This window comes from Rousettus aegyptiacus, unplaced genomic scaffold (assembly GCF_014176215.1).
Source record: "Rousettus aegyptiacus isolate mRouAeg1 unplaced genomic scaffold, mRouAeg1.p scaffold_m13_p_16, whole genome shotgun sequence".
Lineage (NCBI taxonomy): Eukaryota > Metazoa > Chordata > Mammalia > Chiroptera > Pteropodidae > Rousettus > Rousettus aegyptiacus.
The window spans coordinates 6,077,534-6,100,117 of NW_023416291.1; the positions used below are offsets into that span (position 1 = coordinate 6,077,534).

At 41.5% G+C, this 22,584-nt stretch overlaps 1 protein-coding gene across 2 annotated transcripts in view; it reads right to left on the reverse strand.

Annotated features, from left to right (window-relative positions):
- Nucleotides 1-582: 582 nt before the first annotated feature.
- The window catches only part of SCLT1 (sodium channel and clathrin linker 1), an 89,802-nt gene continuing 67,800 nt past the window's right edge, over nucleotides 583-22,584 (reverse strand). Inside the window, exons 19-21 of one of the 2 annotated variants that reach the window (XM_016155776.2) lie at nucleotides 7,056-7,134; nucleotides 4,560-4,655; nucleotides 583-1,100 (exon numbers count right to left, since the gene is read on the reverse strand). In XM_016155776.2, coding sequence (XP_016011262.2) covers nucleotides 1,038-1,100; nucleotides 4,560-4,655; nucleotides 7,056-7,134 — 238 coding nt within the window. In that variant the 3' untranslated portion in view covers nucleotides 583-1,037. The other variant, XM_016155778.2, reaches the window with a different exon arrangement.

Here is a 22,584-nt window from a genome sequence, read left to right on the forward strand (position 1 = left end):
CTGTGCCCCAGGGAGGAAGGGCCGACCGCCTGCCGACGACCATGAGGCAGGCACCACGGGGCGCGGGCGCGGCCGTGCGGGGGAGGAGGAGGCAGGCCCCCCGGCCCAGGCGTCAGCTCTCGGCCCCACGCCGAAGCCCCACGCCTGCCCCGGGGTGTCAGCATCAGCCCCGGGCTTCCGACTGCTGGCTGAATCTTTACGCACAAATGTCCCCATGCCACCTCAAGCTCGGTTCATTATCTCTCATCTGGAACTACTGCGACAGTCTCCTAACTTGTTATCCGGTGCAAACCTATCTGTTCTAGTCACCAGAAAGCAAGGTCCACCAAGTTTGAGCCAGGAGCAGAGACTGACAACCACTCGGGCCTACGGAAGTTGACCGGTCGGCAAGAGGTCAGGGCCCGCGCATTCTCAGAACTGAGGTTCCATTCGATTAGTGCCGCAATGCGCAACGACCAAACCAAACCAAAACGAAAAACCCGAAACCTTTCAAATTCTTGAATATCAGTATTTGATGGATACTAGAAATCATGTAAGTTGAAAACAAATTGCTACGGTTATACATTAAAATACATGACAGCATCATTTTAGAAAGTGTACCATTTATTACATTTATGAGTTCATAATAAAATAGACACTTGGAAACCTTAAAAATGAGGAGCAACAATTAGACATAAAATTCTTGAATCTTGGATCCTGAAATATTAAAATTCTAGCATTTCCTTAAAATCTTTCTCATGATCATCATAGCTTGAAAATTATTATGCTCTTCCAGAGGAAAAAGGGGGAGTCAAAAAATAGACACACTGATGAAGACAATGAATTCTTCTCGGCCGGCTTTATTCTCTACTGAAGCTCCCTGTGGGATTCTATTTACCTACAGGAAGCTGTCACTGCTCTGTTTCCCAATAGCCCTCGAAACAGAATGGAGAACGCTTACGCAAAGGGACACAAGCTTCAACCATTCTCTGCAGGTTTTACTGTTTCGATACACTGCTTTCCAACTCTAAAGTTCTGTGAGTGAACTATGAGTATTTTTAAATATTTTCCAGATTCATCATGGAGGCTGCTTTTCTTCTCTGCACTGTAATCGCACTGAGCTGCAATTAAAATAAACAATCAGTGAGCAGTTACTTTTTCTATGGAAAATCTCAGACTAACACAAAGTATGATGCATCGCAACTTACACTTTTTAAAAATAATCTTACTGGAAGGGTTCTTGTAAGAGGTCACTTTTTGTGTTCATGTCTATTCTACTTTTGAGACTTTAAAATGTATCACACTAGAGATATGCATGTCAAATATGACATTCCACAGCTCAGTGATATACTTATTATTCCAAAACATATTTCACAGAGGGATGAAGAACATCTAGTTAAAAGCTTAAGAAGTGGCTATAACACAAACTGAGTGTAAGCCAGCACATTGCGGGGCCGATAAGAAAAAGATGATAGATCATCGTAAGGGAAGTCTAATAGGAACATAATATTTAAATATTAATTGGAACCGATTAAAAATAATAGAAAAACTAACAGTAAGAAAAACAAAATTAGTAGAAAAACTAACAGTAAGAAAAACAACAGAAACCCGAAACCTAACAGTATAGAGCACAAAGGAGTCTTCCCATCACTGTCTTTAATCCCATAGCTCTCTTTCCAGAAACAACCACAATTTCCAGTTTCTAAGTATATTTCTTGACATAGTCTAAATGAGAATACATGCATACATTTCCTCACCCCTTTTATTTACAAAATGATAAAGTGCCACACAGACTTTTCAGCTACATGCTACACTAGAAATAGCTCCACATTAGATCTGCTCTGTTCCTCTTAGTAGGGCAAACGCTCCCTGCACAGATGTTCTGGTTCCCTGCTGACGAGGGTGCAGGTCACTTCTATTCTCTTAAAGCTGTATGCACTGCGGCCAGGAGTATTTTACGTGCTTCCTTGTGCAGACTTGCCCAGGGCAAGGACCCCACCTGCAGAATCAATTCTTAGAACTACTGGGTCAAAGGTTATGTACATGTACGATTTTTGAGAGACACTGCCCGACGGGGCTCCAAAGAGGTCGTGTCAGTACACATTTACACCAACGCATGAAGGTGCCAGCAAACTTCACGGCCCGACAAGTGAAAAATATGTGAACACGGTTTAAATTTGTATTGGCTTATGAGTGAGAATGACCATCTTTTAAAATGTTTAAAAGCCATCTGTCTCGTCTTTTCTGTAAATATCCTTTATGCATTTGTCTACTGTACTGTAGCACTGTCTACAGTGACTCAGACACTCTGTGTTTAGAAATTAGCCTTTTTGTCATCTCTGTTTCAAATACTTTTCTCAGTCTGTCATTGAGTTTATGACATTTTTTTAATGCAGAAATTTGAAAATCTACATGGTCACAGTTATTGATTTCTTTTCATAGTTTCTAGGTTTTGTGTTCTCACAGAGAAAGGCTAGACCACACTGATTTTTAAGAATGCCATACTGTCACAAGAACTCAATATGGCATTCAGTCATTTACAGAGCGATGCAGTTAGAACACATAACTGCAGTCCAAAGACGGAGGACGCACGTATGGAAAAGTCGGTCAGGAGAACACGTCTACAGCACGACTCGGCGCGCTCCAGGGCTTGTGCGGGGCGCTGACGTGTGGCGGGGCTGCGCCGCTGAACACGGCACCGCAGAGACGACACCACCCTCGGCTCCGTCGTCCCAGTGAGTACCGGGCCCTCAGCAGGGTGTTATTTCTAATGGCGGTGTCCATTTTTTAGAGGAAAATGGGAAGATTAGAAAGAATAGAGAGAAGGCAAAGATTGAGATTTTTAAAGACTGAATATATGTTCCGTAAAGAAAGTTTGTGACTTGGATTCACTTAAAATGGAAAAAAAAAAATGTTAGCTCCAGAGAATAAAATCCTTTTTGTATATGGGGAGAAGGCTGAATAATTACTTTCCACCTTCAAATGTAAACAGAATGGAAAACTTTGTGAAATGGTAACTGACAAAATATTTTTTTAAAAACCCACAAAGAGAGAATGGTGGAACCTCCGCCGTTAGAGAGTTTAGATACAGGAGAAACAGCGTTGGACTGCTAAGGCTGGATCCTGGCAGTGGGAGACTGAACCAGATGACCACCGGTTGGCATAGCTGACATTCTGTCACTGTACCCTTGTTACTGTGAAACTCAACGTCGGTGCTTTTAAGTGGGTATCTTTATCACACTCCTTAAAAAAAAGATAAACTTGAAGCTTTAAGGATTGTGAAATAAGACATTTAATTTCTTATATATCTAAGTATCTGCGTATCATTGAATGACTATGCTAAACATGAAGAAACCGAGGCCTAGAGAAGTTCCAGTTGCCCAAGGTCGCGTGGCCACCTCCTGGCAGCAGGCACTTTGCTTGACTCCAAAACGCACAGTGAAGGTGCCGCCCGCATCACCCCGCCCCGGTACCGTCTGGTCTACGGGAAGGCACAGACTCGTGAATGACCAGGTAAGCAGTCCACTAACGCATAGGAAATTAAACTTATCTGACAGAGCGACAATTACTTTCAAAGGGAGGGAGAAGGGCAGATTATTATTGGATTTCGTTTAAGTGCCACATTATATTTATACCAGAAGTAGATTTCAAAAAGATCTTATAAATATCACAAACTGAAACTGAATTCAGTGAGTGTTTAGAGCTGCTTTACTATGTATAAAATGTTGTTATATCCAAGAATAAAATTAATTTTGATTTTCTAACCCAATATAATTAATAACGTACTAATTTGGTTTGTTTTGATTACCTATCTGTCTTATCTATTTAAACTGTTTCCAGTCCGTTTTTGTATTCACACGAGTTGGTCTCCTTTTGTTCCCAGTATTGCTCCGATTTTAGGACAAATGGCCCATTTCGTTACCGTGTACACATCAGTAACTGCCGCTTAGTATCTCGTTGATGCCCTAAATTTTCTAACTCTAATTCGCACTGGAAAACTTTATGTCATATTTTAGATTTATGCAGTCATGGATAAATGTGCATTAAACGGAGTTTACCTACACGTCAAGTGCTATTTTTCCATTTTAAAACTACAATAAAAACAAAGTCAAGTGCAATCTGAAATGGCACATCCGGAGCGACACTGTGCACTCCCAACCCCGCCACTGAACAGCTGTGGCGTTTCAGACACGGCGTAATGCTGAGCCGGTGCTGTCTGACGCACGCTTCGCCACAGAGCTGGTCCACACTGACGCTGTCCGCGATGCCAGCCACACGGCGACCGAGCGCCTGAAATCTGCTCCTGTGACTGAGCATTCCAATTTTTTATTTTAATTAATTTAAAAAGCTGCTGGTGGCTAGTGGCTATCGTCTTGGACAGCAGATTTAGCAGTCGATTGGAGACGACTGATGTTTCTTTCTGTTTTTTTAAAGTTTACGTTTTCATTAAAGAGGCTAATTTTAAACAGTTTAATCAAGTGAAAACAACACTACCAGTGCTCTGGACACTTCTGACGGACTGAGCCAACTGCGCGGATGCTCGCAGACTACTGAACGCCAGGGGATCGCGAGGGCCCTACCTGCTGGGAAGCTGAGGCGGCTCTCTCTTCTGCCTGACTCAGACGCCTCTGAAGTCTGGTGGCTTTTTCTTGATGCTCTACAATGAGCTTTTCATTCTATTAAGGGGAAATATAAAACAAACAAGTTAGAAATCCGTATGTACCACAAAGACATTTTGGGGAATAAACAGTGAAAAATCTGAACATCATTTTACCACTTATAAAATGCAAAGATGATATGCTTCCGAATTTCTATTTTTTGAAATTATGAACTTTAAAGTTCAAAGTCGGCATTACATTTTGACTAAATTATTTTCCTCCCTATACGTGAACAAAAAAGAATAAATTAAATCCAAAGCAAAGGGATCAGAAGTTAAGAACAAGACTTCCCAATTCCGATCTGTGAAGCCTGAGGAGCTGGACCGCGTGGGATGCAGGGTATGAGGACAGGCCGCCGGGCCTCCCACCAAAGTTGGGGAGATGCATTCCGAGAAGCCGCCCTTCCCACGAGCGCCCAGGCGGTGCCGAAGCTGCGGTGCCCATGCCGCCTGCGAGTGTATTCAGAACCACCGCGCCGGAGCAAGACGCTCGGAAAAGGGTGACATTGTCGTGAAGGTCATGAAACAGGAAATGTCCATTCTAGAGATCCTGATGATTCAGCGTTAGAGATGTCTTAAGTGATTTCTATGCTAAACTTATTCCTTATGAGGGGAAGAACTGTTTCCACATGTTTCCTCAAACATCTGTATACTCCAGAGGGTATTAGGGTCAATAGAGTTATTAAGGCACTGTTATTGGCTAAATTAGGTCCCTAAAAGGTATGCTGAAGTCCTAACCCCTAGTCCATACAAACATGAGCTAAATTAGGTCCCTAAAAGGTATGCTGAAGTCCTAACCCCTAGTCCATACAAACGTGACCTCAAGTGGAAAGTTTCTTGAAACACAGGAAGAACACCGGCTATAAGCCAAGGGTGGCTGAGGCTACCGGAAGCTCGGAGGCCCGGGGGCAGGCATGGACCTGCTGCTCCTCCCGCCACGACGTCTCGACTTAAGACCGAGGCCGCCGACCTCCAGGACTGTGAGACCACAAATGTCTGTCGCTTAAGTCTCCCAGTCTGTAATACTGTTAGAGAAGAGCAATCTCAGGAAACTATACAGGCATCATGAATATAAATGTCACAACAGGCTGCCATGCAGACAGCTTCAAAGAAGTTGCCTATTAAAAACATGCATTAGCCCTCTCCATACTTACTGCGTGAAAAAGTTTTTGTACAACTAGAATTGTTATTCAGTGTTTCTGGCACTTGTCGGGACTGAGAGAGCAGCAAGCCTAACTGGGAATGGCAGGAAGAACACACTTTCTATGCAGAACTATGTAGTTCCCTTTACCCTCTGTGATGACAGTGACTGCCATGCCTAGTAATATAAAACGCTGAAGTAGCAGTATCCTTTTAAAATGAGCTTAATATACTTCTTACTGTGCCCAAAAGCAAAATTAAATTTAATGAGAACTATATTGGCTCTTTCAATTTACAAAGTTGTTTAAATATGTAGTCTTAAATTTAAGAGGCACATCATTAACACAGAGAAAATTTGGGGAGAAAATTCCATCACCTATAATAAACGTATTCATAGTCGCAATCAGACTACATATAACATACATTTTTCTATGCTGTGGATTAGGTAAATCATAATACATGTGAACTATTCTCTTTGAATTGGTCATTGTGGTTGCTTCTGACCTTCTAATATTACTATTATTACTATGTTGAATATTTTCCTTTAAATCTTTTCATATTTTAAATGACTTCCTGAGGACAGATTCTTGGAGGTGGGAGCTGCAACAAAGAGCACGTTAATGGGTTCTGTTTGTTTTCTAATGCTACAAAAGTTAAGAGTAATAATTTCACTGTGTCTCTTATAGAAGGCCACTAAGAGATAGTGGCCCATCCATACAGCCTATTAATGAGATTCCAACAAATGTATTCAAAGTTAGAACATTGAAAGAAGAACCAGCGTTCTAGAATGCTCTAATCATACTCTAGAAATTGTTTACTTTTTTTTTAACTTCAAAGAAAGAAATGATTTACTCTTGCTATATTTAGATTTAAAGGAGTATTTTAATATGTTCCAGTTGGCCAAAGTGTTTTCCACATGGCTCTTGTGATGGATAAAAACAAAATAAAAGGAATGAGTTAAAAAAAAAAAAATCTTAGACTTGCATAGAAATAAAGAGGATCCAAACACATTTTTTGTGACACTGCACAAGTTGTACTGGTAAAACTGAAATAACAGCTCTACCTTTTCTCATTTACACAGGATGAATCGCTGACTCTCAAAGCTTTTATTCACGGTCCATTACATACGGACTTTTAGAATTAGAAGTGGTTTCTACAAGAAATGCTCACATCTGTGTGGTCATTTCCAAGCAGAGCGTTCACTTGGACTTGGCGCAGGCGCGGCCTGTAACGCGTGTGCCGAGCGCAGCGGCACTTTCCGGGAGGGTCATTCTCCTACCTCGGCTACCTTTTCCTTCGCCATTTCCAGCTGAGAAAGCAGCTCTTGTGTATGAAGTTTCTGTCGACTCAGCTCACTCCTATTAGTTGAAAGAGAGAAAAGCCATTAATACGATTGTTTAAAAACCTAACAACATAGAATCTTCATTAGCGAGGTACATGTTCACGTTTTGAAAATATCACCTTATATATAAAATGAAGTTGCTTATTAATAGACATCTTACAGAACTCATCCATTTCTTTATAAAATGTGCATATAGCCTAGAGATGTTTGTACAAAGATGTGAATACACCTGACGCTATTGAACTGCACACTAAAAAATGTTTAAAATGATAAACTTAATGTTATGTATGTTTTATCACAATTTAAAAGTGGTTAAAATCGTACATTTTATGTTATAATTTATCACGGTAAAAAACAAAACAAACCACCACATGTGTGCATATTAAAAGTGCCAAAACAGCTTCAATATTATTATCTTGAGGTATTATTTGGCATTAAAATCAAAGTATATTCATAGTAAACAGATACAGCATTGTTATAAAATCTCGTAAGCTATTGCGATTCTTAGCTATAGTATACGTTTTTAAGATTTGTTTGCAGTGCTTCTCAGAGGAGCTTCACTCTAGGAAAGTTAGGGTGATGTTAATCACGCCATCGTTTTAGTGTGGTAGATTCAGGGCTGGCATTTCTGTTTAGGTCTATGTCCTGTATTTTATACATGCATACCTTTTATTCAGTGTTAGCTAGAATTACCTTATGCACAGATCTTTTTTTTTTTTTCCTGTTTGACACATATGCATTATATTGTTTTTTGGCCAAAGATAATGTCAAGAGTCATAGCTTAAAAGTAAACATGCTGCAGTCTTAAAAGTAACTTTAAAAAGATTGAATCAATTTCTAAGTATTAAAATAGTTAATTCAAGATTGCTTTTAATCCTTTGACCTCACTTCTGCTTCTTAAATAAATCAACAGACTAAGACTTCCAAAATAACTTCAGCTTTGAGTTTTTTCCAAAGGAGCTATACAGTTTGAAAACTTGGTCTCTTAAGTGTCCTATATTTGAGTATACAGTTGTTAAAATCAGAAAATGATTTGTTATAAATACATAGGGGAGAACAAAGAAATAACACCATCCACAAATCAATCCCACAAATGTTTCCCGCGCACAGAGGAGCCGCCGTGACCGCAGGCGCAGACCGAGGCGGCGGCCTGTTCCACCTCGGCAGCGCCGACGACGCGGGTCACCGACGGTGAGGACCTTTATCACCGACTCTGCGGCAGACAGACCCGAATGTTCTACCCAAGCTTTATTGTGGTGGTCATAACAACATAGAACAAATTTCTGTGCTACTTTAAAGTATCTCGCATACCTTAAAATTCCCACTGCTCAACAAAATAAAACAAAAAAATAGCAAAATGACCAAAGTGGTCAGACTTCCAGGCCAAACGTAATTAAAGGTATGCACATTAGCGCTGATAAGAAAGCACCTTTGAGTACTACCGAGGTTAAGACGAAACAATGATCATATTTAATGATTTATTAAAGTTTATTGGGGTAATGTTGGTTAATACGATTATATAATTTTCAGGTGTGCATTATAATTTGACATCTGAATATTCTATTGTGTGTTTACCACCCAAAGTCCAGTTTTCTTCAGTTACTATATACTTGATCCCCTTTAGCCCTTCTACCTCTCCCCTCCTCCCCCATCCCCTACCCTCTGGTAACCACTAATCTATAGTCCATGTCAATGAGTCTCTGTTTTTCCTGTTCATTTGCTGCTTTTATATCCCATATAAAAGTGATATCATGTGATTTTCAACTTTTTCTGTCTGGCTTATTTCACTTACTATAATATCTGAAGTATACAAAGAACTCATATGACTCAATAACAACAAAAAAACAAACAGTCCAATCAAGAAATGGGCAAAGGACCTGAACAGACACTTCTCCCTAAAGACGTAACAAATATATATGAAAAGATGCTCAACATCGCTAGCTATTAGGGAAATGCAAGTCAAAACCACAGTGAGATACCATCTCATACCTGTCAGAATAGCTATAATCAACCGGACAAGTAATAACAAATGCTGGAGAGGATGTGGAGATACAGGAACCCTCATATATTGCTGGTGAGATTGCGAATTGGTTCAGCCACGACGGAAAACAGTATGGAGGTTCCTCAAAAAACTCAGCATTGATCCAGCAATCCTTTTACTGGGTATTTACCCCAAACACTTGAAAACCTATATCCAAAAAGATATTTGCACACCGATGTTCATAGCAGCATGTCACAGTGGCCAGGACATGGAAGTAACTGAAGCGTCCTACGACAGATGACTGGCTAAAGAAGCTGTGGTACATATATACAATGGAATATTACTCAGCCATAAGAAGAGATGAAATACTGCCATTTGTGACAACATGGATGGACCATATTTATAAAGTTAGCCAATATTTGGTTTATAGAAAGCCTTTTCAGAAAACATCTACTACGTAATTTGATATATAAACTATCCACTTATTTACCCATGACAATTTACCTCAATGACAGTAATAATTTCTAATAAATACTATTAGTAATAATTTTCCAGAAAATTTAAGATCACAAAAATACATATTACTAACTTTAAGTTAATTTTTACTGAGTAAACATCTATTCTGTTTGTGTATCAAGCTTTGTCGCCCCCAAAGGATGGTGAGCAACTTACTCTCATTTCCCTTGGTTTCCTTATACTCTGGTGTTCAGCAGAGCTTGGCACGTAATAGGAAAGATGAGGAGGACGACAAGGACTATGGTGATAACAGCAGCAAATACTTTCATAGTGCTTACTACGTGCCAGGACCTGGTCTAGGTGCTTCATATACGTCAATTTATGTAGTTTTCAGAATAACCCTACGAGATCTCTATTTCTACATATGAGAAAATTAAAAGACAGAGACATTCAAAAACTAAGGTAGGTAACTTGCCTAGAGTCACATGGCCGGTCAGTTTTGAGTCAGGATGGAAACACCGGGCCTCTGGTTCCAAAATGCGCTCGGAGCCTCTCCCAGCACTGCGGCGGGGCAGGCAGCCGCCACGGGGCAGTGAAAGGCTGGGTGCGTGTGCGCGGTGGGCGTCCCGGGAGTGCAAACGCCTACACGTTCATTTGAAAACAGAACGAGTCACACCTCTACCTTGGGCATATTTCCTAAAGGTTTGGTTCTGCACAATTGATTTACTACCTTCTGTACAGGTAAAATTTTAAGAAAGAATTTATAAACAAAGTAATTTATGCTGTATCTATTAAGAAATCATGAAATGTTTTAGTAAACAAAATATTATAATTAAGATTGGTAAGTCATCAAACTCTTCTTCCACTCAAGATGCAAGTAGGTGAAGGGTGGGAGCCCACGGCAAGGGCTCTGTGTCCGTGGTCCACGGTCTGACTTCAGGTGTGCTCAGCACCCCTGTGAGGCTAGGGGCAGCATCTTGTGGGTCTGTCTACCTTTTCTGGGAAGAGGGCCAATAGGTTTCCTCAGACTTTTAAGAGGTCTGAGGCCTAAGGAAGAATAAGGATTTTGTCTGTGCTTTTCACCTGGAATATACAAAGTTTTTTTAGATTTTTTTTTTTAAGTATGAGCACAATGATTAAAGTATTTCAATGTTGAATGCCTTTTTTTTTTCACAAATCACATCTATAATGTACCGTCTATAATTATTTCCACTTTGGGCTACATTAATATGGTATCAGAATTTAAAGGCACTTGGCAAGCAATCTGAATACAGAAGTATTCAAGATTTTTACAGTATTCCCTCTATTCTTTTAGAGTTGCTTGTCCAAACCTAATTCAATAGCAAATTCTCCAACACACGCAATTAAGTTTTAAAAGAAAAACTTTGTCCTTCTGTACGTACACATCGCTGCTTTACTTAATTATGTGTTTCCAGAACAAGCGCCACTGGTATGACTTGGTTTGGGGACAAACACACTGACGCTCGTAAAGCAAGCGGCAGAAGCGGGAGGGAGCGGAGGCCACGCGGGAGGGGTGCGGGGAGCGGCCGGGGCGCTGGTCTGCGCTGGGCACAGACAGCTCCGGTCCATGGTGTCAGGAGACCGAGACCCACCGGGAGGGGGTCTGGCTGCACCTGAGCTTTACTGCTGTTTCTGGTTATCGCTTCCAGGTCGCAAAGGCGTTATTAATCTCATCATGCAAGTAAAGGAATTAAGACTCAGAGAAGTTATTTAATGTTCTTAATGTCATAAAATGAATGACAAAGTGGGGTTCGTACCAGTATTTCAGTCAAGAATGTTCTCCCCTAAATCACACTGCCTCTCATCTTACGTCTAATCAATTATCAGAGACCTGTGGCATCACATAACATCAAGATCTCAAAAGCAAAATGAACATTCTCCAGAAAAAAAAATTAATCCTAAGTATGTGATGAAATAGTCAGTTTTGCGATCTAAGCCTTTCGAGTGGCTTCGAAAGACCTGACTATCGCAAGGAAAATCTCCCTAAGGTTTCAAATCTCATTCAGTCAACTACAAGTACCACGGGCGGGAGCAGACGGGCCAGCTTCGCGACATCAGAGCCCTCCGGGTCACCGACCCAGGTGCTCTCTCCCTACCTGCGCGTCCCCCGCGAGGGACCGCATCCAGTCCGTGACTTACGGGGACACTAAAGAGCACGTCAGGTGTAGCCGGTCCAGCCTCCCTCCCTCCCAGTGAACGCCGTCCTCCCCGGGGCTGCACTCAAAAGCTCCGGCTTCACCTTCGATTCCTTCCCTTTCTTCATCTCCCACGTGTGATTTATCGGTAAGTCCTGTCCCACCGCCCTATATGTTACGTAACTGCACAAGCCTCTCTGACTCCATTTTTGCCTGTTCTCTGGTCTATTTTCCATATGATGTGGAAAACTGGTCTAAAGTGGTCTTTTAAAGATCTAAGGATGTTTAAAATCCTCTGATGATTTCCCATTGCTGTATTTCGGACTTTATTTAAATTTAAAATACTCTTACTTCAATATCTTCCTTAAAGTAAGTAAGAATGTCTTATTTAAAATAGGTGGTTTTTAGTCCTGGACAATTTTAGTTAATTACACATAAGCAGTTAACTGGTCCCTTCAATAATAACATTTCTAATATCCTATGACTTGCTTTTTCAAAGTTATCACCACCTACTTGCTTTCATATTGGAACTAAATAGATAATTCAGCAGTTACATTTTCACAGTAGCAATCATGCGGTACTATAAATTTGGGAGACTACTGATAGGAAAAGCAACGTATTCAGAGTTTTATTTATAAAAATCATAGGAAGCTTATTTTTAGAAGTGATCTGAAGAATGAACGCAGAGTTACAAAGTGGTGGGTTAATCCCCTCACAAGATTTCCTTTAAGGGCCGATCTCAGGGTAAGACTGTAGGAACTGTACAGTTCATTGTTCAGTTGCGTTCTATACGTGATACTGGTCCTGGGGAGGTGAGGTGTAGGGGGCAAGAGCCCGTCAAAGTTTCATCCTAGAAATACGAGAAATATTACAGAGCCGCTGGGTTTATCACGTCGGCAGTAAGTGCCGTAAGAGTCCACAGTGCTCTGGGGACACGGGGGGATCAGGAGACCGCGGCCGTCTCTGCGGGGAAGCTGCCTTCCACGCTGCCACGTGGAGACAAACCGAAGTGAGGGGGACAAAGGAGGCGAGGGGCCGCGGAGCGCTGCGGTCGAATCCACGTGCGAAGGCCGGGGACCGGGAGAGGGCGACACACCCGACAGGCCGAAAGAAGTCTAGTGCGAATGGGGCACAGGTGGGCGGAGTCTGCGAGGGCGGAAAGCAGAAGATGCAGATGGCAAAGGATCGCGTATGTCCTGAGAGGAAACTGAGACTCTCCTTAACACACTGGGGAGGTGCTGAAGTAGTTTAAGAAAAGTGACAATGATAAGATTTGAGGATCCAAAAATCTTGCTGATTATAGCAGGGAAAATAATAAGGAAATAGGACTGCAGTAAATTAGAGGTCACTGCAGTAATCCGGGTGAACAATGCTGAGAGCCTGAGCTATCAGAGGGAAGTGGACAGCTTTAGGAGATGTTTGGGGGTGTGGGATGGAATCAGCAGTACTTGATTCAGGGGTATGAGGAGGAGTTCAGAAGGACAGCCGCCTGGAGTTTTGCTTGAGCAACTAGGTAGATATTATCACTCATGGAAATGGGAAATACAGAATGAAATAAAAACCTGAGCGAGGCCTGAAGTAATGGGGTTTTCAATATACTGAGTCTGCGGTACCTACGGGAATGTTCAGAAGAGAGTTGGCGATCACTTCAAAAAGGTCCGCATGAGAAGCTGTTCTGTAATGACCATCAGCCCCTCCACGTGTGTCCGTCACGGAAACGAACGTGGGAACCCACGCTCGGAATCGCCACCGCAGACGCGCACCGGCTCCCAGTGCCGCGGGCACGCAGAGCGGAAGGGGTGTGGGCACGAGGCCAAGAGCAAAGGTTTCCCTACGATGCATTCATCTCTTTGAAAACACCACATATACTTTATCTAAGGTAAGAGAAGTTACGGTTCCTCGGGGCATCTAGTAAGAGTTTGAAATTTGGGCCGATATCTTAAGCTTTGTAACTAGTGACTAGAACTTCTCAGATTATTCTGTTATCACTGAGGCACAATTTAAGACAAGGGTGACCCATGCATATTGGGGTTGATACGGCATAAAGGAAAACTTCCTCAGTGCAGGAAACCCTCCAGTGACGACTAAAGAGCAAACCACACAAGGCTCTGTTCTCTGCTAGACGAGAGAATGACAAAAGGTGCACTATTCATTTCTGGGAAATGACGGGTCTGCCAGCTACAGGATCTGCTTTCTTCGAAACTCATAACAAATTAACATAGCATGTGCCAGATGTTTTTTTTTTTCCTCTTGAATTATACTATAATATGCTTCAGTTACTTTTAGTAATTATGCATTTTGTAATCTGCCAGTACCTGCAGCTGCCTCTCATCCTGTTAATTAAAAAAAAAGAAAGAAAAAGAAAAGCTTAAAAAAGCAGTTATGGCAGCCAAACATTACATATATATAGCCAAGAATAATGCTTTCAAGATTAAAGAGAATTACTTGGGCTCCAGTGCTGTGGAATTTTATACATGTAGTTTTGGACAAGAAGATATTACATATTGTATATTCATTCATTCACTAAATACAATGTTATTAAACACCTACATGTTAGCTCACGGTCTTTGTAGACGAGATGATGAATAATGTTCATATGAGGATCCAATTCAGTAAGGGCCAAAACCAGAAATGAGCAGAGTGGAACGGGAGTACAGGAAAAGGAAAGACGCACTCTGACAGGGGAATTAAGAACACCTAACAGAAAAAACTGACATCTGAGATGGGTCTGGAAGGAAGAACGTGTTGTCAGGTGGGGAGTTGGAAAAAGACGTCCCTAGAAAGAAACAGCGTAGACAAACTACCCCAAGAATCATCCTTGATCCCTCTCTTTTCCTTAATACTTCACATCTAATCCATCGACACCTTCTATTATCTATAGAAAAAAAAAGACTCCCAACTAATCCATCTTTCTCTTTCTTGTCTAAGCTGCAATCCTCTCCTAACGAAACTCCTGCAGTAGCCTTCTAAGCCCTTCCTCAGTCTGTTTCCTCACTGCTGTTTTCCACCATAGCAGCCAGAGTGACCTTTAAAAAAAAATCTGATCAGGTCACGTCTCTCGAAGCTGCCCACTGGCCTTCGCCCACCCTTAATACTCTTTAACCCGGCTAATAAACCCCGGCCAGACCACGGGTCGCCGTCTGCTGTGGCGGCGGTGGCCAGGAGACTTCCACGTGCTTCGGACACGTTTCCCAGACGCCTACACAGTGAGATGGGGTCCACACGAGCAGTTTGGCCAGTGACGAGAAACGGGAGCGGCGTGTACCGCTTCGGAGCTGATTCGGGTAAGAGTCACCGTTCAGAATGCCACCCCTCCTTTGTCCTTGTTCCAGAGATCTCGGAAAACTACAAGTTCAGGATGGGGGAATCGCTATCAGCAGAGCCTTCTTGCCAAATTGCCTTAGACGAGCAACATCAGCAAGAAATCAGCCTTCTCTGTGTTAGGCCCTGGGGTTTCAGAGCTCAGGGCGCTGGCGCCACTTAGCACAGGCATGGCCTCATCTGCCACTCCCGCCTTCACTCCGCACACGACTTCATTTACCTCAAGTGAACCAGGTTTATTCCTGCCTTGGGATCTTTGCACTAGCTTTTTTAATGCATTGATCTGTAGTTTATTTTGCAATTTATTATTAATAGAAAACCTAATTGGTTAAAGACTTGGATTTTATCACTGAATTTTTACAAAGACAAAACCATTTCTGAACAAAGGTACAGAAGCACCATCTCAGGTGAGCCTGGCCCACCACCGGCCCGGCACAGCATAAACGTGTCACGATGCTAACGCCCGGCGTGGACGCTATCGTGAATATTTCCAGCATAGAGTGTCCCATTCGTAACATTTTTTTTTCATTGGAATAAGCATAAATTTTAACTTTTTGCTTCAGAAATAATAAATTGTGGCTGTCATGTAATTCTGTATTAAGACCAATAGGGGAGATATGTCAGTGAAAATACTTCAGAAGCTACTTTTTTTATTGTGGAAAGATTTTTGACTTGATTTCTCATATATATATATATATATATATATATATATATATATATATATATATATATATATATATATTTCTCAGTATTATTTATGTCTCCCAGGTAGAGGGATACAATTCATATATAAAAATCTTGCCTAAAATCTAGTGCTTTCTAGAACTAGTAATGTTTTTTGTACAATTAAAAACGAAATAAGCATGCAAGCTTTTCATGCACACATCCCATGCAGTACATCATGGTTTACTTGGAATCCAATAATCTCTTAGCATTTATAAAGGCTATTCCCTAAGCTCTGTGTTTACTGTTTCCTTCCTAAATATTTTACATGCCAGGCATAGAGTGAACACCTGATATTTGTTATCACATAAATAAAAACTTACAATAACATATGGGGTTCATAGGTGAGGATAAAGGGTTGGGGCTAGGTAAGATTCAAATTCAGGTCTGACTGACTCCTGAGCCAGCGCTCTCCTCGATAACCCTGTGCTGCCTCCTTACGTGCAAAATACTACGCGTTTTTTTTTAAAACATTATGCAATATATAATCCTTTTATAAAAGGAAATAATCTTAATGCAAAATCTTGTGAAAATATTTTCTATTTTGAAAATGAACATTTTAGCAAAACATGTCAGAGCGTACTAATGCGTTCTCAGTGATGCACAGAGACGTGCAGAGAACCTCTCTCAGTATACTGGGACGCATCTCATCTCCACCCCTGTGGCTTAAACAAGCAAAGGGTAACCATACCCTATGAAAACCAGATTTTCCCATGTAAAATCCTAAATATATACGATGAAACCTTGTTAGATTATAATGCTTTCTCACATTTTTATAAATTTATAAAAATTATCATATAACCAAGAAATATTTAACTTAAGCATAATTATACTTTTAAAAATTTTTCTTAAGAATTGCCTAAATCTAAACATTTCAAAGCACATAGTATACACTATTTACTTTTGATAACCATTTTATCCTTCGGTAATCTTCCTCAATCTACTCAACCTACCAAAAATGCCATAGAACATAGGACTTTCTAAATTTAATAAAAAACAGTATTCGAATGCCCGGAATGAAAATCAGATTGTCACAAAAGCAGGAGACATGATGGCCAGGAAAATCTGGTTCTTTTTCTCCTGTCTTTCCTAAGAGCATTCAAAGAAGGGTTTTTTGCCTATGCGATTAGTGTGGATTTATTAAAAACTGTGCTACACTGAACGAGCGTGGCAGAAGGGACGGCTCTGACAATAATGAACATCCCTTTGAACTTGAAAAGATAAGATCATGGTAAGAAATGAAAAGCATGTTGAAAAAATCTCCAAGGAAGTCAAGGACTAGCAATTCGGGGACAGTAAGGCAATTAAAACCTACAAGGAACCTGAGTATAGACTATTCCCAGTAATAATACATAACACTGCATGATGCTTTACAGGTTATGAGATGCTTTGATGTTTACACCGTTTCACAAATAACCCTAGCAACCTAGTTTTTATTCTTACAGATGATACATTGAGGCTTGAAAAAATTAAGTGGTTTATGCAGAATCATGCATTCGTGGGGGAGAACATAGACTTGAACCTAGAGTTTCAGCTTTTGGTATACCGCAAATGACTCCTACAATGTGATCTTAAGTCTGTCACTTGTATTGTTGAGAAAATTTTTAGAGCTTTAAAACTGACATTCCAATACTTTATTGTTGAAGGCTGTTGATAAATATATGATTCTAATGCTTATGTTTTTCAATGTCCAAAGGCTGTCAAATTAAGAGTTATACATAAAAGATGGAGACTATTTTGGGAAGACGCACACAGTCTTCTAGGAGTCTATGTAGGCTGGAAATAAATATAATGTCATCTGGATAATTTGAAAGTTCCTATTAATTAATTGAGGACAATGTGAGTTCTTAGCAATAACATATAAATAGAGTTTGATGTAAATTCAAATCCATAGAAATGGTAAAAGAAATAAATAACTCATTCACTAAAATTAGAAACCCAGTTTCGAGAACTCGGTAGCAGAGTGAAGCTGCATCAGCACAGGTCTGCATGGTCTGACTCCCCAGCGAGGGCGTGGTGGCTCTGATGGCAGGGTGAGGTTGGCTCACTTTTGTGCTGATGTTAAAAGCTATTTAAAAATATATATGTACATTGCATAATAAATAAAAAACAATCTTACCCATGTTCGGTGCCAAGTGATGGTATTATTCTCTTGATTTTGAAGGAAATATCTATTTCCTCCCCGTCCCCCTTTTTTAAATCTATAATCTAAGAGGTAAAAAAAAAAAAAAAAAAAAAAAAATCACTACATTACTGGAAATTTGGTTTCTTCAATTTATTTAGGGTTTGGAAGGTCATTTACCAAGACTGGCTTTTAAGGTTGGACAGAAAAGAGGGTAAGGCTTAAAACTGAAAAAATCCATCATTGTGTTTACTGGATTTGCGTGTACAACCGAAGTCAAGAAACCTGTGTCCTGACTCAGGCGAGGCCCCGCTGCCCGGGGCGACCTGCTGGCCATGGTGTGCCAGCGTGGCGGTGAGTCTACGCAACGTGCAGACCAAGATTTCCTTTGACTAGGGATGTCTCTTGGAAACAAACCAGATGGGAGGGAGGTTGGGGGGGCTGCGTGAAAAGGGGGAAGGGATTAAGAAGTACGTATTGGTAGTTACAAAATAGTCATTGCGAGGTAAAGTTCAGCAGAGGGAATGTAGCCAGTGCTATTGTAATAACCATGCACGGTGTCAGATGGGTACTAGATTTATTGGGGGGATCACTTTGTAAGTTATATAAATGTCTTCTGACTGTGTTGTACACCTGAAACTAATATAATATTGCATGTCGACTATAATAGAAAAATTTTAAAAAGTTATTTAAAAAAGGTTGATTGGTTGGTTTCTCTTTATTTTTTTCTTAGGGTAGCTGATCATTTCGTGTCGCTATGGTGTTTTTTTTAAGTTTTCCAAAAAAGATTCTTTGTATTTGAGACTCAAACAAGGAGGCAGCATAGCAAATCAGGGGGGGGCCTACGGCACAGATGAAGAGCGTGGGCCCGCGGCGGGGCAGAGACAGTTTATCTACCGTTCCTGCCAAGTGTGTAGGAAGAGATGTGCACAGGATGCGAACGCAGGGACGGGAGCCGCGGAGGTTTTCTTCCGATTGCGAGTCAGAAAGGGCTGGAGGAAAGACGCGAGCGTGTGAAACCAGGCGAGGAGGAGAGCGGGACACACGTGCCGCCTGACTGCGCGGCAGCCCGAGGCCCCTTCTGTGACCCGGAATGTGAAGTGAGGCCACCAGCGCGGCTGCCGGGCAGGCTGGGGAAGCGTGGCCGGCCCCAGGCTGGATGTGATCAGCGCGTGGGAGGAAAGGGAATCGGGGGGCCGAGCGGCGGGGAGGCCGAGGACGATGGTCCCACGGACGCTAGGACAGCACACTCCCTGTGAAAACGCACACGTGGCCCCGCCCCCTTTCCTGCTTGCTTTTTACTCCACCGTGGTCTATATTCAATTTCTCTTATTTACTGCCTCTGTCTGCCCTGTTACGAAATCTCCTTGAAGGCAGAGATCTCTGACTGTTTTGTTTACTGCTATTGTCTTTTAAAAAGTAGATTCCTCGCTGGAGAGCAGAGCGGCTGTCACCGCCCTGCGCTTTAAGGATGAGAAGCGCTGGCTGCTCTGTTACCTAGCAGCTATTTTTAAAGGGCTCTGTGGTTTGGATATAATTTTGATCTTTAAAACTTGAACTATTAATTTCTTATTCTTATTCTAATAAAGCGTCCGGGTTGTTTTCAAGGTCCTGACTACTGTAAACCACAAGGCTACAGCCATGGTATCTGAATGTTAGCTAAAAATACCTCTCCGAAAACCCCATGAAAAACAATTTCCAGTGTTTGAAAGAATTCAGCTAAGAAACTGTTATGACAGCAGCAGTACGGATGAGATTTTTGGACACAGGACTCACTCCAGTAAATGCCTTTAAACCAGTCACACATGCAGCTGGTCCCTACCCTACCTGCTCGTAAAGCTGGCTAAAGGGACTCTTCATGGTCCGCCACTGCCAGCCAGCAAACTCTTTTAAAAATCACATTTCAATAACTCTCAGATAAATCACCTACACACATTTATGGGATACTTAGCAAGTGCCCAACACTATGCTATGTGGACTGTATGTTTACATCAATGTTCATGCTCACATCTTCATATTAATTCAACAAGTGCTATGTGCCAAGGACTGTGGACAGACTGGTGCCTGCGGACGTGCATGCACGGCTCATGGAGGTCTGTAATGCGTGACCGGTGTGTTCTCTAGAGCAGGAGCCGAAACACAAGTTCGACCACGACTGGACAAATAATCCTGGCTACGTTGTTTTGTGTATTATTTGTCCACCGAAAGTATGATCTTGATTATGAGAAGTACTGATTTTTAAGAATTATTTCACTCGGTCGTAGTGCCTAGATCCTGGACTATGTATTTCTTCATCATCGACAGTCCACATAATTATTAGAATGAACGGCACTTTTAAAAGTTTGTAAGATGAGAAACAAGTTTCACTCTCAGGCGGTGCTGTAATGTTTCTTAGGAATTCAAGTTTCTTAGTGATGTAGTCTCTTAAATAGTGGGTCACAATATACTTGATCATGTTTCACAAGTTCAAATGCACTTCAAAACCTAAAATTCTGCAGAAGGGGTCAACATTGGAGGTTAGTCTAGAAAAGAAACAGTAATTGAGAAATTCACTTTCCTTCCTTCCTTCCTTCCTGACTTAGGAAGGAAGGACACGTCAGGCATTCCTTCATGAAGTCCTTCCGGTGATAAGGAATTGCATCCTAGTTCCTTCCTCCTCGTCCTTCCTTCCTTCCTTCCTTCCTTCCTTCCTTCCTTCCTTCCTTCCTTCCTTCCTTCCTTCCTTCCTTCCTTCCTTCCTTCCTTCCTTCCTTCCTTCCTTCCACAAATATGCTCTTGAGTATCTACTGGGACCGAATCCTCTTTAGGGTCTAAGGGTAGAGTGGAAAACACAAGAGACAAGTTCTTTATGGAGCTGACGGTGATAAATGCTATGAGCAACAAATGTGGATAATGGAACAGAGTAACTTCCAACAGGCAGGGCGTTTCTAGCACCTAGCAGAATGCTTCGAAGAGTGGTTGTTCATGTTTGCTATATAAATTACAGTGCGTTTTTAGGCATCTGCTTTTGTTTCTGGAGGAACTCGTCTAAGTCTGCAAACTCAAGTATTAGGCACTTTAACGGTAAGGTGTAATTTTGAGCGTAAGAGAGTGAAGGGATAGGGAGCCAAATCGCTGATGATCCTGCCGAATACTTTCAACGGTGTCCTACAACCCTGATTCCAAGCAAAGCTGAATAGTTTCAGTTAAGTTTACAAATATAATAAAGCGAGCATATAAAATATTAGTAAGCTTCTATTACTGCAGAATATATATAATTTTAAAAATCCAAGTTATTTTTAATACAAAGATTATATAAAACTGAACACGTTTATTATTTTTTTTCCCTGAAAACTATGGAAAACTCCAATGTCATAGGACATACTGCCTTTCTCTTAAACTCGATGCAAAATATGTGCCAAGTGACGAAAGCTCTCTGAGTGGATTTATACATACTGACTGACGAAAAAGCTATGCTGGAAAATGGGACATTGAATCTTTAAAGAACACCCACGGCGTGGGCGGACATTTTCAGCGTGGGCAGACACCCCCAAGCCAGAGCTACAGTTATAATTCTGCCACATTTCTCAAGATGTTTTTAAGATCTCAGCCAACAGGGCCAACTGACACTTTTCCGTCTCCCGTTTCAACACTGAGATACAAATAAATCAAAACTAGGCATTTCTGGTCCATTAGAATAACGTGTCCTCGTATCCCAGGTCTAGGATGCTACACTATTAGTTGCATCAAGTTATAGTGCAGTTGTTTTCGAACGTCGTCTTGACTCAGTTTTAAAGCCCTAGAGACCAGTCAGCTTCCCCTCTTGAGCATCTGACTGAAGTTAATGCCAACCGCTGCTCTTACTGGGCCCTCACCCTCCGGACCACTGTGCATATGCCTTAACCACCTCAAGGTCAGTTCTCAGACAACCAGGGACAGTCTGCAGGCTCCTAGCTCGTTATAATTATTTAAACGAGCCGATACCAAACCTATTTACTCTGCCCATTCCTTCCAGTGGAAACCACGATGAAGGTGCTTGTCCCCTGCCACTACCCGCATCCCTCACCCCCTTACCTGTCCCTCTGCCTGTGAATGACCCCAGGCGGTGGGTGTGCTGTGCTCATCCCTGGGAACTCTAAGTACAGAAACTGTAAAACTCCAGTTTCTCTCTCTTGATCTGCAAATGGCCTCACTATACCTCACTCAAGGTGATATGGTAAAAACACAAGGGGATCAGCATATTTCTTTTAGTCAAGAAATAATACTAAGACCAACTGCTAATGTTTCGAAATTGGGCGTAACATGTTCTATAATAAGTGTGCCGTTGATTCTCATGGCCCATGCGACTCCTGCAGCATCTCTAATTTACTTATTTAAGAGCTGACGGTCCAACTTTCAGGATGCTGGAATGATCACAGATGCACGTAAACTCTGGATAAGGCAAAAGTTACCCCAAACCTAGTTTTCACCAAAATATATTATCAGTCACTGTGATGAATGAGGTAGATATTTTTAAAGAGTATGTTCGGATCCAGTACAGGCATATTAGGTTTTCAGATTAATCAATCCATTAAAAACTCCACAGTGCTTTGAAAGCATTATAGAGATGAAAAGAAAGCAAAAAGTGTCAAGGTAATTTTTGAACAAAAGCTCATGATGAGAAAAATAAATGGAATATTGGAGCAGCAACGTTTCCCGTGCCCTAGAAAGAAGCTCCAACGCCCTCAG